The 18,090-nt window shown below is 32.9% G+C and overlaps 2 protein-coding genes across 2 annotated transcripts; one reads left to right on the top strand and one right to left on the bottom strand.

The window, feature by feature from the left end:
• Nucleotides 1-12,037: 12,037 nt before the first annotated feature.
• On the top strand, nt 12,038-14,092 carry LOC122289987 (salutaridine reductase-like). The gene is made up of 5 exons (XM_043097484.1): nt 12,038-12,165; nt 12,259-12,502; nt 12,888-12,962; nt 13,103-13,285; nt 13,503-14,092. Exons 1-5 carry the CDS (start codon nt 12,119-12,121, stop codon nt 13,878-13,880), a joined length of 927 nt encoding a protein of 308 aa, XP_042953418.1. The 5' UTR covers nt 12,038-12,118; the 3' UTR covers nt 13,881-14,092.
• Nucleotides 14,093-14,509: 417 nt separating this feature from the next.
• LOC122289986 (tetraspanin-10) lies at nt 14,510-18,042 on the bottom strand. Its single transcript, XM_043097483.1, has 11 exons — nt 17,803-18,042; nt 17,243-17,355; nt 17,079-17,133; nt 16,919-16,974; nt 15,999-16,046; nt 15,771-15,819; nt 15,601-15,684; nt 15,416-15,483; nt 15,079-15,204; nt 14,916-14,991; nt 14,510-14,791 (listed from the first exon to the last, which is right to left on the bottom strand). Exons 1-11 carry the CDS (start codon nt 17,854-17,856, stop codon nt 14,726-14,728), a joined length of 795 nt encoding a protein of 264 aa, XP_042953417.1. The 5' UTR covers nt 17,857-18,042; the 3' UTR covers nt 14,510-14,725.
• Between the last annotated feature and the right edge of the window lie 48 nt (nt 18,043-18,090).

The raw sequence follows: 18,090 nt of genomic DNA, 5'->3' as shown, positions 1-18,090 counted from the left end.
ACTACCCCATTTTGTTGAGGAGTTCGAGGAGCAGAAAAATTATGAATAAAACCGTTTTCATCACAAAATGTTTCAATATTTTTATTAACAAATTCTTTTCCCCTATCACTTCGGATACTTGAAATAGTATAGCCCTTTTCATTTTGAATTCTCTTGCATAACTTGGTAAAGGCATTATGTGCCTCATCTTTATGAGCAAGAAAGATGACCCAAGTATATCTAGAGAAATCATCAACAATAACAAATACATAATATTTTCCTCCTAGACTTGCAACTCTATTTGGTCCAAAAAGATCCATGTGTATCAGTTGCAATGGTCTAGTAGTGGAAATATGTTTCTTAGTTTTAAAAGAAGTTTTTGTTTGTTTACCAAATTGACATGCATCACAAATTTTGTCTTTAAGAAAATATGTTTTTGGTAAACCTCTCACAAGATCATTTTTTGAAAGTTTGGAAATAAGTTCCATGTTGGCATGACCTAATCTTCTATGCCATAACCAACTAGTTTCATTTTGAGCTGACAAGCAAATAGCATCTTGTGAGGTAATTTCTTCAAAATCAATTGTATAAACATTATTGTTTCTAAAAGCAATAAAACAAATATTACAATCATGATCATTCAAAATAATGCATTTATCCATTTTAAAAGTAACTGTAAATCCTTTATCACATAATTGACTTATGCTCAAAAGATTATGTTTTAAACCTTCAACAAGTAGAACATCTTCAATTATGAGAGAAGATTCATTACCAATTTTACCTATTCCCACGATCTTCCCTTTCGAGTTGTCTCCAAATGTCACGTGTCCTTCTTCTTTAGATCTAAGATCAAAGAACTTAGTCTTGTCTCCCGTCATGTGTCTTGAACATCCACTATCTAAAAATCACTTATTTTTGCTTGTGGATGACTTCATGCATACCTATAAAAACAATTAAAATGATTTTTCTTGGTACCCAAGTTCTTTGGGTCCTTTATTTATTAGTATTAGAAGAAACAAGATTTTTAGGTACCCATATGGCCCTAATAGTCATTGTATGATTTCTTCTAATAGGACAAGTATGATAATTATGACCATTTCTATTACAAAAATTACAAATAGCATGTGACATATATGAAAAACTTGAATGATTATAATAATATCCTTTTTTGACAAAATTATTTTTATGAAAAGAATTTTGAATATTAGTCTTTGAGGTAGAATGATTATCAAAGAAATTTTTATAAGGTTTGTATTTTTGTTTTGGCATATATCCCAAACCTGCCTTGTCAAAAACACATCTTTGACTACCAAGAAGTTTTTCAAAATTTCTTTTTCCATTCGTAAAGTTTTCAACAATATTTTCTAAATCGGTTTTCTTCTTATTCAATTCAAGATTTTCATCTTTCAAAATGATACTTTCTTTTCTTAAAATTTCAATTTCGTTTGTTAAAGAAGAATTTTTCTTTTTCAAAGCAGTATACTTGATACCCAATTTTTCAAATTCCTCATAAATCTCTTCTAAAACATTTTGCAATTCTTCATATGAAGGATTTTCAATATTATCAAGATTTGTTACCTCAATGTCATCTTTAGCCATAAGACAAAGATTTGCTGATTCTTCATTGCTTGCTTCACTATCTGAGCTACTTGAATCATCATCCCATGTAGCTTTCATTGCTTTCTTGCCCTTGTTTCGATCTTTCTTTAGCAGAGGACAATCTGGCTTGATATGACCAGGTTTATTGCATTTATAACAAATTAAAGTGTCGTTTTTACCTGAATCTTTCTTGGAAAACTTTTTGAAAGATTTCCTCGGAGGAGTTCTATTTTTCTTCAAGAACCTCTGAATTCTTCTTGTTATCATCGCAACTTCTTCATCTTTATCGTCATTTTCCTCATCTTCATCACTTTCACTTTCATGAGGAACAGCTTTAAGTGCTAAACTCTTCTTTGGCTTTCCTTCTTCTTCTCCTCTTTTCAATGTGTACTCATGGGTGATAAGTGACCCGATGAGTTCATTGACTTCGAGCTTCTTGAGGTCTCTAGCTTCAAGAATCGCTGTAACTTTTGATTCCCAACGTTTTGGTAAAGAGTTGAGAATTTTTCTTACTATCTCTACCTTGGAATAAACTTTGCCAAGAGCTGTCAAGCTGTTTATGATGTTAGTAAAACGAGTGTGCATACTAGAAATAGATTCATCATCATTCATCTTAAACATTTCATATTCATGAGTAAGAATATAAATTTTTGATTCCTTGACTTGCGAAGTTCCTTCATAAGTTACTTCCAAGTTATCCCAAATTTCCTTTGCCGTAGCGCAATTCATTATTCTATTAAACTCATTTCCATTAAGAGCATTATATAATAAATTCATAGCAGTTAAATTTAAAGTATAAAGTCTATCGTCTTCACGATCAAACTCTTCTTCTTCCTTTTTGACCTTTACTCCACCAACCACTTTTGTTGGAATATAAGGTCCATTTACAATACATTTCCATATTTCTCTACCTTGAGCTTGAAGAAATATTCTCATTCTAACTTTCCAGAATGAGTAATTATCTCCACAAAAGAGTGGAGGCCGACTACTAGATTGACCTTCACCAAATGAAGCTGCAATGTTAGCCATAAGATCTTAACTCAAAAGATAGTTAATCTTATAATAGAGCTCTTAGCTCTGATACCAATTGTTGCCCAGATGACTAACACAAGAGGGGGGGTGAATTGAGTTGTATTAAAAAAAATTAACAATTATAAATCAAATATATAATATAAAATATAAACAAAATATGAAATAACAATAAATATAAGGAGTAAGGGTAAGAGAGAAGCAAACTCAGTATGTTAACGAGGTTCGGCCCCACTGCCTACGTCCTCGCCTCAAGCTACCCCTTGAGGATTCCCAAATTCACTATTCAACCTCCTTCAGGTGGATATAGAAACCTATTACACCTTTGAACAACACCGCTACAAAGGATCCGTGTAGAACACCCTCTACACTTGCAATCACCTTACACGTGGTGATTCAACTATTCCCTGTGTAGAATACTTTCTACACACACAAGGGTTATACACACCCTTTTTCTGATACAAAAGCTGATAGTGGGTAGGTTATCAGAAAACACTCCTCAACGAGTGAAATAAAAACAATACAGCTCAAGCTATATCTCTCAAAATGAACAAGGATTAAGGCTCAATGTTTAGAGAAGAGAGAATGAAAGCTTTGAATGAATGTTGTATGCTCTTGGTGTTGTGAATGTGAAGCTCTCAAATGATCTATTTATAGGCATATGAGACTTCATATTCAAATTTAAAAAGATTCACATGTCAAAGACAACATCATTCACTTTTTCAAAAAATTCAAATAAAAGGTTCTTCTTTTTCAATTGTCAAAGACAACATCATTCACTTTTTCAAAGAATTCAAATAAAAGGTTCTTCTTTCTCAATTGTCAAAGACAACATCATTCACTTTTTCAAAAAAATCAAACCTAATCTTTTACTTTTGGCATATGACAAAATGAGCACACTTTCATTTTCAAAAAATTCAAACCTAATCTTTTACTTTTTGTATAAGTCTAAAAAAGCATCAATCACTTTTGAAAATATTCAAATAAAACATGCACATGTGAAAGATGACAATCAATCATCTTTAATATTTTCAAAGTTCAACCCTTTAATCAAGGCATGCACATGCAAAAGATGACAATCAATCATCTTTCAAAATTTTCAAATTTAATTTTCAAAAATATTCATGCACATGTGGAAAATGTATTTTAATGCTTTATGATAAAATATTAATTTTGAGCATTAATCCTAATTTCGAATTTTGAAGAGATTTACAACATTACTCTATAATTTTAATGTGAACTTGTTCCCTTCTTGCTCATGCTTGTTTCCTTGATGTGCTTGACTCCATTGTGTAGACAACTTGAGCTTGAGACTTCTTTATTCTTTGAATTCATTTGTTATCATCAAAATCCATGTGTAGATTTATAATCACATGAAACTTGAAATCTTGAGTTCAACATAATTAGCGAGCTGATTGGAAAATACATCATTTAAATTCATCAGTGCTTATATTTTTAAAATCACGTACAAATTTGAGAATATATGGATGGATAAATATCATGTTATTATCTTTCTAAGAATAAAATAATCATAAAACCTATTTTTACATCTGTTTGATTAAATATGCTGAAGTACAATAGTAAATTCAAGCTTGTTGTGGGGCAATGGATTAACAATGAATTAATTCTTTTTTATATCATAAGCTTTTTCCCTACTAACTTAATGTCACAAGTCTCCTGCACCGTATCAATCACTTTTCCATTAAAATTAAAGAAAGTAATCAATCTGTTATAAAACTTTCTTAAAGGAGAGAGAGATAGAGAGATAGAGCTCAGAGAAGTTATGAAACTTATGAATTTCTTAAAAAATTCAACGATATATATAGGCGTACAAAGGGAACTATGCTAGCTTACTATGCAGTACTATGCTGGCACTGTGCATATGTCGGCCATTCACTATGCCAGTTACTATGCAGTACTATGTTGGCACTATGCACTGTGCTATGTCGGCCATTCACTATGCTAGTTACTATGCAGTACTATGCTAGCACTATGCACTGTGCTATGTCGGCCATTCACTATGCCAGTACTATGCTGGCACTATGTTAGCACTATGCTAGCACTATGCATTTGACGACTAGATAAATGTGGTCATACAATTCAAGATAGTTTATAACACTTCCCCTTTGGATGACCATATTTAAAGAATATGCCTCGTTAAAACCTTGCCAAGGAAAAACCCTGTGGGAAAAAACCAATGGCGAAGGAAAAAGAATACATTATTCATGTGTATCGCCGAGTGCTTTAGGATTGCCTCATTAAAACCTTGCAAAGGAAAACCCAGTGGGATAAAACCTTAGCGAAGGAAAAAGAGTACAATCAGCACAAGTCTTCAAGACATTACTTCCCCTGAAAAGTGCATGATAACAGGTCTTCAAACCTCCGCATTCCAATGTTCTGCATAATCTTCTTAAATGTTGCAGTTGGTAATGCTTTTGTGAATAAATCTGCCAGATTTTTACTTGACCGTACATTCTTGATATCAATTTCAACTTTCTTCTCATGAATTGCAATGATCTTCTTGTGTGTATCTGAAAAATAACTCGCATCTGTACATCCAACTAACTGTGGAATTGATCCATGTTGATAAAATAATCACAACTGGATCTTTCTGCTCATCACTACTCTTCTGGAGTTGTACTCTTCTGGAGTTCTTGTAAATAACACAGTTAGTGGAGAATTCATCAACATTAAACCGCTAACCTCATTTTTTAATAAAAACGGTGGCCAGCCTTTTAAGATCAGACAAGCACCGCGGATTTTCAACTCCTCTGTAGGTGTCAGGCGTGCTGTCAGGCGCTGCAGCTGTCAGGCGCCGCAGAGCTATGAAGCTATATTTCGTCTCTTTTCTCTTGCTTCACGAGAGATGTTGTATCATAATTTTCTCTATAAAATAGATATTCAGCTCATCTTCATTCGCATCTCATCTTCTTCACTTTTCTGTAATCATACTGCATTTTTACTTTGCAATCTCTTTCTGCATTCTTATCCTACAATGGCTCAGCGATCTTCTCATGGCCAATATATGAGGTACTTTGCATCTCGTTCATCAGCTGTTCCTGCTTCTACCACAGGTGCTATCATGCAATGTAATGATCTGACTCATAGGTCAGATAATGAAGCTATCTATGAGCTTGTGAGTCTCGGTACCCGATACTCATCATCCATTGTCGCATTTTCTCAGCGACTGCAATCCAGAACTTGTGGAGTTGACAATCTCCACGAGAATATTGCTATACTTCAGCGACTTCTTCTGGAGTCCAACATGAAGATAGAATCAATAAAGCAAGAGAATAGAAATTTAAAATCCTTGCTTAAATCTTCTTTTCGATTGCCTACCCCTTTAGATAGGGATGCCACGCAGATTCTTGAAGAACAAGAGCGTTTGAAGAATGAGGCAAAATGCCTTAAATTTCTGTAATTCTTGCTTCAAGATAATAAAATAATATTTCACAAATATTCATATTTGTGTATCTATCATCTGGTAGATTTCTGTGTGCTTTATTTTATTTCTTCTTTAATTATGCACACTTCTTATCAAACCCATAATATGAATCTGAAATACTAATTATATTCAAAAGATGGTATTTCAGAACTAATAATATCATCCATCTTCCCCTTGAAGCCGCAAGGGTTTCAAATTTATATATCAAATATGTGCAGTTTTCATGAGCTCTTCTGGAGCCTCAATGACATTTAAATCATATATATATACTGCAATAATAACTTATTTCCCTTGAAGTCGCAAGGGTTTCATATTTATATTTCAAATATGTGCAGTTTCCATGAGCTCTTCTGGAGCCTCAATTACATTTAAAACATAAACTGCAATAATAGCTTGTTTCCATTTGCGTTTGGATTGCTTTAGATCATATAAGGATCTTTGAAACTTGATAGAATACATATTTCTTGATGCATTCAGATTAGAAGTTTCAGACATTTTCTATCATTCAGGGATTTTCATATATATATCATGATCCAATAATCCATATAAATATGTTGTTAATCATGCATATCCAAACTCTCGGTAACTTTTAAGCTAATAAAAATCTCAATATGATTTCAACCACTTTAAAATCATATCAATATTGTTTTTTCGAGAAACTAACTTGTGATTTCTATATCACATTTTCATATTAAAAGTTTCAGGCTTTTTATATCATGTATATAAATATCCACTGATATTTAACAAAAATCACCTCTTTAGGTGTTTGGACTTCAAGTCCATATTTATCACATTTTACTTAGTGATATCAATTCTGCAGGAATTGAGAAACTGACTCGTGATTTATATATCACATTTTTATTTCATTTCCATAAATACCCACTGACATTCAACAAGCATCACCTTTTGATGCATCATAATATTTGATTCAATAATTTGTATAATATCATCTCAAAGAGAAAGTTTACAGCTTTTCCAATACGAGCTTCTGGCCCGAAAAGATATTCATTATCACGTCCAATCTCTTAGTTTCTTTGAATGAAACGCATCATTCTTTTCACTTCAGGGAATAGAATGATATAAATTCATTATCATTCACTTCAGGGAATGATGTAGATCTAGTAAGACGTGATTAATGATTCTTATCAAAAACTCATTATTTTGCTCAGTCACTAAAAGACCAGATATAAATTTAGAATATATTGTGAACGTTTGCATTTCATATTGCTACTTCAGGAGCATACTCGATATTGCTACTTCAGGAGCACATTCGAGACGTTCATTCAAATATATATTCTTTCCACAATTTCAATTATGCAACTTCAGGTGCATAAATCATAATGAGCTTTTGGTACAAGTATCATTCATATGAGATACTCAATAAAATTATTGATTGAGGGCGATCCTTCAAGGATGCTCCATTTCCATTCTCAGATAAATCATATCATCAATAATTTATAACAACTATAAAAGAATAAATAAAACTTGTATCTTAGAGATTTCAAATAATATATGGAAAAACTTACTTAATATCGCATCATATAAGTAGAAAAATTACTGATGAGAAGAAGAATTAATTCACCATCATCATCATCGCGTCTTAAAGGAAACCTGTACCAAAAAGAAAAGGAAAAGAAAGACTTTTCTTGCAATCAGATTTGGTAATATATACTGTCTACGTTAAACCCCGATTATGTCAAATAGTTAGGAGTAGTGGACAGCTATTTTTGACTAAGACGAATGTGGATGGTAAGCAACCATTTTTGACTTTGAAAAAGGCTCCAAAAACCCTTTTTATTTTATTTTATTTCACCACCTGGTCCTTGTTTATGACTTTTCTCATTTGATCCCTTATCTACGCCGTGCCTTTCCGTAAATCTTTCCTTTATTTTGGATTCTTTTCCCTGACAGCATCTTACCAAATCCTCCACTCATCCTCATCAAGTCTGTCTTCTTCTCGCCCATTTATTTTCTTTATCTCCTTCACGGATGATCAACTGTTTGACATGACTCAAAGTTTCTGCCTTCTTACGTCGAATATCACTGTCCAACAAAACACGTCCTTATGTCTATGAGAATTATAGCTAGAGACTACGATCCGGTTGCCATTAATGAAATCACCTGCAAAAGATCCGAACGTCTCAGCTGTTAGCAACATAACATCTTAATTTGGCAATCATGTCAGGAAGACTTCGCCGGTGACGCGATTCTCGCGTGGTATTACGGCGAATTCGTGGTGGCTAACTCAATCATTCTAATTGATTATTGAAAAAAAAAATTAGCAATAAGCAGACGTTCAGCTTTTAACATGGTTGGGCCCCATTGTGTCTATATCCACGCTCACTGCACCACCTGCAACACAAAATAAAACTCCATGTGGTACTGAATCTGCTTTTAGAAAGGCAGAGGATGTGGTTAACAGGTACAGAGGCCTCAGTTGGGCGCCGGCGTTCAAGACTAATCCTATCGTGTGGTTGAGTTTCTATCATCAGCAACTCCATTACAAGCACTGACGAAGAAGCTACAGATAAGGTGTCGTTGAGGTCAGCATCGGTGAATCCATTCGCGAACGGTTCCGATCGTTCTGAGACTCCAGACCGATCTCTGCTTCGGCGTCATTTACTCCAACGCTGTTTCGGGCACCTCCGACGTCGGATGGGTCGAAGAGGTGGTCCTCGTCGAGTCCCTGCCAAGCATCAAAAAAGATTATGCAGGAAATTCAGGGAAAAATAAAGAAATTAAAATCACAGAGAGTGGAGGAATCGATTTTGGTGGAGCTGCTTCTCAATTCTCTTGTTAGAAACTATAGAGAGAAAAATTCAATCGTCGATCCTCTCAAAGAGTTCGCCAAAATCAGAGATAGCTTTCGCACAGAGAGAGAGGGGAAAGAGAGAGGGAGCAAGATAGAGACGGAGAGTTATCGTGCTGATAACATGTTATAAAACTTTCTTAAAGGAGAGAGAGATAGAGAGATAGAGCTCAGAGAAGTTATGAAACTTATGAATTTCTTAAAGAATTCAACGATATATATAGGCGTACAAAGGGAACTATGCTAGCTTACTATGTAGTACTATGCTGGCACTATGCATATATCGGCCATTCACTATACCAGTTACTATGCAATACTATGTTGGCACTATGCACTGTGCTATGTCGGCCATTCACTATGCCAGTTACTATGCAGTACTATGCTAGCACTATGCACTGTGCTATGTCGGCCATTCACTATGCCAGTACTATGCTGGCACTATGTTGACACTATGCTAGCACTATGCATTTGACGACTAGATAAATATGGTCATACAATTCAAGATAGTTTATAACACAATCATATTTATTAAGATTAAAGAAAGTAATTAACAAGGTGGTGGTTGAATTTACTGTTCCACTTGAGAATATTTAGTAAATTGAAATATAGAAGAAAATACAAAAATAAAAGATAAAGTAGTTTAAAAAAAAATTGAACATTAGATATTATTACAAATAATTAGGGTATACAAAAATGGTAGGTGAAAATATTTTTCCTCTAATATTTTCATTTGTTTATTTCATTGTTAGCGCATAGTTCATTTAAATTTTTCCACGCAATGAATTTTACACAAAATTCTATTAAGAATTTAAAATATAAAAAAAATAAAACTTAAAATGTTGTAAAATTTTATTTGTTTTAATTTATACATTAATAATTATTGCAAATTTAATAATAATGTTTATAAAAAAAATTACTTTTTTAATTCATACATTAATCATTATTGGAAATTTAATGATAATGTTTTACAAAAATTTCATTACTTAACTATTAGCACATAGTTCATTTGTAAAATTTTATTTATTTTAATTTATACATTAATAATTATTACAAATTTAATAAAAATATTTATAAAAAATTTTCAATTTAGTGATGTATTATGGAAAAATATAAAAAATGATGTGTTGCTTGGGGTTGGCTGTGCGGTAGGAGAAAATGGGAAAAAAAATTCATAAATAGGCTAAATTGAAATGCAGAAGAAAATTAAAAAATAATAATTTAAAAAAAATTAACATCAGATATTATTACAAATACTTAGGGCATACAAAAATGTTAGACAATAATATTGTTCCTCTAATATTTGCATTTGTCTATAGAGTAAATATTTTTATTATATTTTCTTTTTTATATAATAAAAATATAATAAAATTTTAAACATTAGTTTATACCAATTGGTAAGATGATATTATTATATTTGCATGAAAATAGCCTGCATGGAAATTTTGAGAGTTTTCAGACCGTTGACTATGTAATCGATTTGCAATAGCATACATGAAAGTTTTGTTTTTTTATAAATATTGAATTTATCTATATCATTTCTTATTATTGTTAAAATATTTTTTTGATGTATTTTTTTTTTTCAAATTTATTGCTTTTGCTTTATTGTTCATCAATCTGGTTGTTATCAATTTCTTGTATTTACACTGTTTTTCTATTTCTCTTCTACTTCTTGGTATGTTCTTTTCTATCTCATTTAAAAAAATATTATTCAATTTATTCATATTTATATAAATGCACTTGTAATTAAGATTAATTATTGATATTATATCTTTATTGTGTCAATATTTACTTTTCTTATTATATTAATTTCTTTTAATACATTTGTTTTATTTTTGATATATATATATATAATTAGTATATATATTTTGTCCCCACTAGGCAAAGGTCCGAGGGACTTTCCTCTACTAGTATATAATAAAATGTTAGTAAGATATTAGTCTGGCATATAATATTACTTTTTAATAAATAAATCACCTGTAAATGGTTTTCAAAAACAAAAATCACCTGTAAATGGATACGTCACACAGTACGTATGCCGCCGAAAGATAATCAATGAACCATAGACATAGACTTAAATAAATAATAAAAAGAAAAAAAAATGTCGTCACGTGCGTACGACTAGATCAGAGACAGAAAGGATTAGATCCGAAGACGTCATGGCCTACTTAGAAACTCGAAGAGATAACCACAACAATAATAGTCTTATCATTTTTTTATTATTTTTTTTATCACTTTTTTTAATTTTTTAAAAATTTTTCTTTTACTTAATAATTAAGAAAGTAACTATCACTAAAATTATATATTTTTAAAAAATTTTTTTAATAATTAAGGATGTCAAAAAAATACTTAAAAAAATGATAAAAAAATAAATACACTACAAATGATAAAATAATAATAAAAAAGTGATAAATATATTATTATTCTTTATATAAAAATATAATAAATAATATTTAATTATTTAATATTATATCATAAAATAAGATAAATCAGAATCATAAGTAGCATTATTCTGCTATAAATACTTTTAAGTAATGAAAACCAAGGGCAAGAACGTCCGTAGAAATTCCACACAAATGGCAGAAACAGAACCAAACATGAATCCAACTGCAGGTACGAAGAGGTACTTAAAAATTATATCTAATATTATTTTTAACCTTTTATGGTACAATAAGATCTTGCTTAGAGATGAAAAATTTATAAATAATAATGAAATATTTTGTAAATAATAATAAAATTATTTGAGTTAAGATGTTTTATATGATTTTAAAAATAAAAAAAATATTATAATATAATTAAAATATAATTTTTTATTTTTATTTAAAAAAAATAAATTATATTTTTTGTTTTTGTTTATAATACTTTTTCTCCCTTTGTTGATTTTTTTAGTATTAACATTTGAGAGTTAGATAATCAGCCGAGAAAATAACGATTTAGGAAAGACAAGTTACAACAGCTCTGAAGCTGAGTGGACCCCCTGTGAATGGATGATGTCGCTGAATACGTATGCCGCCGAAAGAAATATAAGTCAATGAAGCAACGCTTAAATAAAAAGAAGAAAAAATGTCATCACGTGCCTGATAGAAGAGAGCAGCCTATTATTTGAAGCTATTTTTGACTTGGGAGAGGGTGGGTGGCCTAACAATTGGTGGGTAGTGGTGGGTGAATACATTTGGGTTGATTTCAACAAAACCAATTACTATAAATACCTGTAAGCTTTTAAGTAATTAAACCAAGAGCAAGAACATCCATAGAAACAAATGGCAGAAACAGAACCAAACATGAATCCAGCTGCAGGGACGAAGAGGTACTTAAAAATTTTGATTCGTTTGATGTACTTGGTCAAATATAAATGATGATTTATGTGCTTCTGCATATGTATCAAACATCATCTTCCTAGGATTGCAGTTGTAACTGGGGCCAACAAAGGGATCGGATTTGGGATATCTAAACAGCTAGCTTCAAATGGGATCAAGGTGATATTGACTGCTAGAGATGTGGAGAGGGGTAGTGAAGCTGCTGAAAAACTCCAGGCTGCTGGATACTCCGATGTCTTCTTTCATCAACTTGATGTTACCGACCCAGCTAGCATTTCTTCTCTCGCCAATTCCATAAGTTCCCAGTTTGGTAAGCTTGACATACTGGTACGTACGTGTATTCTCTCTCTACGCTCTAGCTAGCTAGCCATCTTCCTAATGAAAATTATGGGAACAACTGTTGGTGTGAAGATTATTGTCCATAGAATTATTCTATTATCAAATTAGTGTGTAATGAATATCATCATCATAAGTTAAATAATAAGATTTGATTTATAAAATTCAAATTTTAAAATTTATTTTTTAAATTAAATTATGTTACGCGGTATTCACACCGACTTATAAACAGAATTTTTCTTGTGCATATAGCTTCTTTAATGTTTGCAACTAGTTGATCATTATCTTTCTTTTTTCCCTTAAATGGGAGTAAACGTATCTTCTTCTTTCTCCTGCTTTAGTAGTTCTGATATTGAAAATTGTTTCAAAATTTCAGATAAATAATGCAGGGATTACTGGAAGCATAGTAGACCCAGAGTTTCAAAAGAACCACGTACTAGGGCTTGATGAAGTAAGCGTTTTGAGTTGAATGTTTCTTTTCTCCATTTCAAGAAAGGAAGTTTGTTAAAACGTGAGAAAAAAAAACTAGCATTCAGTCATGTATTTTTGAGTCTATATTCTATGTTATTTACACGGCATACCATGATGCAGATAGTAGGAGAAAAAGCCGAGTCCGTTAAAAAATTTGTGAAGCAAACTTACGAACATTCGAAGAATTGTCTACAAACAAATTATTATGGGATGAAGCTAGTTTCCAAAGAACTTATTCCACTTCTTCAATTGTCTAACTCCGCAAGAATAGTAAATATCTCCTCTGGCCTGGGACAACTACAGGTAACATATTATTAATTCTGCTATTTTTTGATACAACCATGATAATTCAAAGCACTTGAAGAACTTTATGGTTGTTTCTGATGATTAGTTGCAAGATTAGAAACATTGCATCTTGTGATTTGTGGACAGTTGTATTAGAAATTCTGTAAACATTTGGTGCTGAAAATGGTTTGGACCAAGTTGGAAAGGTTTTTAAATTGTCTGTTTTGTATTTCAGTTTATTTCAAATGAGAATGCAAGGAAGGAGCTAGGAGATGTAGATGAACTCACAGAAGAAAAAGTGGACAAGGTGGTTGAAGGGTTTTTAGAAGATGTCAAGGAGAACCTGGTAGAAATCAAAGGGTGGCCTAAAATATTTTATGCTTATATTGTCTCCAAGGCAGCTCTCAATGCTTATACAAGAGTTCTAGCTAAGAACTATCCCAACATTGCCATTAACTCGGTTAGTCCTGGCCACACCAAGACGGACTTGAATGACAACACCGGAGTGTTGAGCGTCGAAGAAGGTGCTAAAGGTCCTGTAATGCTGGCTTTGATGCCAGAAGGTGGGCCTTCCGGCCTCTTCTTTGAGCAGACAGAAGTGGCAGCCTTTTAACTGATAGCAGATGCAATATAATGCAGTTACTTATCTTTTATGCTACATTTCGTTGCAGTTTCATCGGTTCATGCAGTTGGTATATTTTTTCCCCCTTTTTTTTTTATTTTTTTATTGGGAATCTAAAGTGGAGATTGAATAAAGCTATCTGGCTATGTTCATATTTGATCAGCATATATTATAAACAAGCTATCTGGCTTCATTATAAGCTACTTGCCTTTGTGATTTCACAAAACATCTTATTTCATCTCATCTTACTTAATCATTATAATTTTTTTTAATTTTCACACAAAATAAAATAAACAATTCAATTTTTTCAAATTTCAATACAAAAATAATATTAAAACAATATATTTCAATAATATTTTATTCAACTTTTAACTTTAATCTCATCTCATCTCAACTTTTAACTTTAGTATATTGCAATTTGTTTTGAAAGTCAAAGGAGTTCTTTTTTTTTTTGGTTGACGAAATATAGAAATCCATGTTGAGGAATCGAGAAACCGTGAACTTTCATATTTCTCGTGTTAAAAACTAGAGCATCCCTCCATATTTCTCTGGGCAAAGTAGCTACATTTTGTGTTTGTGTGTGCGCGCGCGCGCCGTGTGGGTCTCAGAAGGTAACCATAGATTAAAACAATTTGTTCCATATAACATCAGAAAACTGAAAAATTGGTACACGGTTAACGCAACGCTTCCATTAAAAACCTTTCCAAACTTCCAACCCACTGCATGAGACAACAGTTGCTCACTTGAATGTTTCTTTTCAAGAAAAACAGTAATTAGAACAATGGGGTCTTTCTATTTTCTAATCGAGACTCCTGAAAATTAGTAGTTTCTCATCTTCATGCTTTAGAATGGTTCTGGGCAGCATTTCGTCTCGCACAGCACCCCACAAAGTATATCATCGACTACATTGCACAACAATGAAATATGGAAGTCAGGGCATTATTATTTACTGACTGAACGGGCGCTATGGAAAGATTACTTCCATGATTGTCACAAGTTGGTGAGGAATAGAGTGGAGTGTCTTACCAGGACGACAAATAAAACAATATTGAAGACAGCTACTACTCTCCATTCAATTTTCATGTATTGTGCAACACCAGCCCTGGCGATTGGTGAAAAGCAAATGTGGGAACATTTTCAAGCAATGTAGGAAAAAGAGGAAAAGATCATGAGTACAGGTGATGATTACTTGCAGGAATCACAGTTATAGCACTTGGTGACCCGGGAATTCTTGTAAAGTTTGCAATCCTTGCTGGGGCTGATTGGATGAAAGCTCAAGTCATAGTATGAAGCATTGACAGCAGGATAGCCACATCTGTAATTGAGTGGAATTTCAGAAAATAATAATGTCAGTGACATGAGTCATCACTATTCTGAATTATTGTCTGCCATATACTGCATGTATCATGTAAAGTGTAATGTCAAGAATAAAAACAAGCTAATTGACAATTAAATTTATAAAAACCTTGGAGAGAGAGAGAGAGGGGGGGGGGGTAAATTTTATAAATGAACAGTAAGGGACCTACTCAGATGGTGGTCGGCAGCAACCAGCTTCAATGGGACTCAGTTTTGCCAACTTATATTGTTTGAGAGTCTGAAATCCAGAACTAAAAAAATATTGAATCAAATGGTTGGCAAAAGCAAAAACATCGCCATTGTTTTACACTGGAGACAGATGAGTAAATTCAAGATAAAATTTTCAAAATCGGACCTTGTATTTTTTCGATAAGTTATTGCAATCTTCAGATTTCACAAGACAACTCTTCAAACGCTTCCAGTTCTGAGTATTGTTCAGCTAAACAAAAAGACCAACAGCTAGAATAAATACAGGGCAAAGTCTCACAACTATTCTTCACGTCGCTAATAACTAAAGATTCTCACTTGTTTTAGAAACCATGAATGGTATTCTTGAAGCTGGTACTCTTTATACCTAACCAGGTGAGATAGATTAGTCGCAGACATGCAAAATAGAATCAAAACAAAAAAGGAAGTGATGGCAAATTTATACCATTCAAAAGGAATTTCTACAGTAAATACCACAAAACGGCATTTTATCAACCAAAAACAAAGTGAAGGAAACGCTATCTGATGAATTACATGCATTCTCACCTCAATCCAGCAACGCTATGACCGGATCCATTATTCGTTACAATAAATCTACAAATAAAGGCAGGAAGTTATATAATTTTTTAATAGGTAAAAATTATATAATTTTTAACAAGCACAAGTAAAAGAGGGCGACTTGTTGATAACACTTCTAATTATGGACCAAAACAAAGATCAAACCATTTACACAGAACATGTCAAACAACATCCTCGTTTTCACTGAATCCCCTGTTTTTGTCACAGCATTCACTTAAAAGTAATATATAATACTATTAATTTTATAAGAAGAATGATCCCAATAGATCTGAAATACATAATAAAATGTTCCAACAAAAAATAAATGATCCAAACAAAATTGGAGCATATATGAAGTGGATCAAGGTCCCTCAAGTTCGGCCCACATCATGTCACTCTCTGTCGCACTTGAGGCCCTCAAGATTGGGTAACAACTTAGGGGGATCTTTTTAGATATGAATCAGGGGTCGCCCCAACCAAATAAATTCAGGGCAGTGTATGAGCATTCGATATGTCAAAACACACCATTTTGGAATATTTACTTCTTTAGTTGTAAGAAAACATACCAAGCCATACTCAAACCATCATTTCTACAAATATAACACCTATTTACTAGATTTCTCTCTTAAATGCGATTATCCCCTGAGAGAATATTCCAATAAGTAGCTTTCAATGAAAATCAAATCTCAATAGGCATATGGGCATATTTAGATTGAAAACTGCGATGTCAACATTAAAACTTATACATTAGCAACTAGAGCAAACTATAGAATAACATAACAGGGTTATTGCAGAAAATATAAAATTCTAATGAAAAAATAAATTATAAAGTCCTAAAAAAGGTTATGCAAGGCCTATCATAAGCTTCACTTGAGATGACAAATCACTTCGGCTTCACATATACTTACGCCATTACAGTGAATACCAGAATTCCCACCAAAACGAAGCACAACATAATCAGGTACTGCAAGAGAAGCGTCAAGGTCTACCCGCAAAAACAAAAAACAAAAAAGAGAGTGAAAAGGAATAATGTAGGTAGCACACAAATACTCATTTTGAAAAGGATACAATCCACAAGAGTATGGAGCTGTTTTTGAGTGCGCCAAAAAACCCGATTATAGATCTGATGTTACGGAAAACAGAAACGTGAATGTTTAGAGAATAAAGAGTAGGGAAAAGAATTGAAGTATGTGAAGGTGTCAGCGTCCATTAACAGAGAAAGAAAAACTTACATGACAAAGATAAAAGCACCAAGGCCTAAAACGGGGAGAGTGAGAGACCTTCGACAGCCATCGTGATGAGTGCTCATCCATATTCCAAAAATTATGACAGCTACGGATAAAAGCTGTAAAATGAGAAAACAGGAAGTGAGATCAAACCCCATATGGAAATTGTCAAAAGGCACATGATTTACTTATATTAACCATCGATGAGAGTTGTCCGTATCTTTTTGGTAAATAAAATTTCAAAAATAAACGGGTAGCGAGCTAAAAATATGGTTAGCACTACATCATAATCCAAAAACCATGAAGAAGAATGTGCAGAATCAACTGTAAAAGCATTTTGAGAGTAGATTGAAAAGTAGGAATCCGGACTTAGAGCGAATGACGGATAAAACCGATATGTCCGAAGTGACACAAACAGGCATTAAAGAGAACTAAAAAAGAACCCACCACATAAGAGAAAGGCGAAAGCCAAGAAATCGAGCACGCTTAAAGGATCAACTTTCGAAGTGAAAAAAATCAGGTAGATTATAAACAAATTAGAAGGAAATGAAGAGCACAAAGCTTACCATGGTGAGAAAGTTGATCCATCTGATAACAAAGGTGCTTGTTCCGATTCCCATTTTCACTTTCCCTACTTTACTGTCAGAAATTCTGTGTGGGAATTTATGTTCAAAACAAATAACCAAATATAAAAAAGAAATAGTTCCTTCTGAGCTCTGGAAGAAGTGGTACTCGGCACTGGATGAAGAGGGAGAGAGGGAGAGAGAGAGAGAGAGAAGTTGGGGGGGGGGGTGGAATTGGAGGAGGAGAAGGAGGGCTTGTCCTGTCCATGAAAATAATATAATATTATAAAG

The sequence above is a fragment of the Carya illinoinensis genome, chromosome 12, assembly GCF_018687715.1.
Source record: "Carya illinoinensis cultivar Pawnee chromosome 12, C.illinoinensisPawnee_v1, whole genome shotgun sequence".
Classification (NCBI taxonomy): Eukaryota; Viridiplantae; Streptophyta; class Magnoliopsida; order Fagales; family Juglandaceae; genus Carya; species Carya illinoinensis.
Note: the sequence above shows the minus strand (reverse complement) of the source record. Positions and strands in the feature narration are given on the sequence as shown.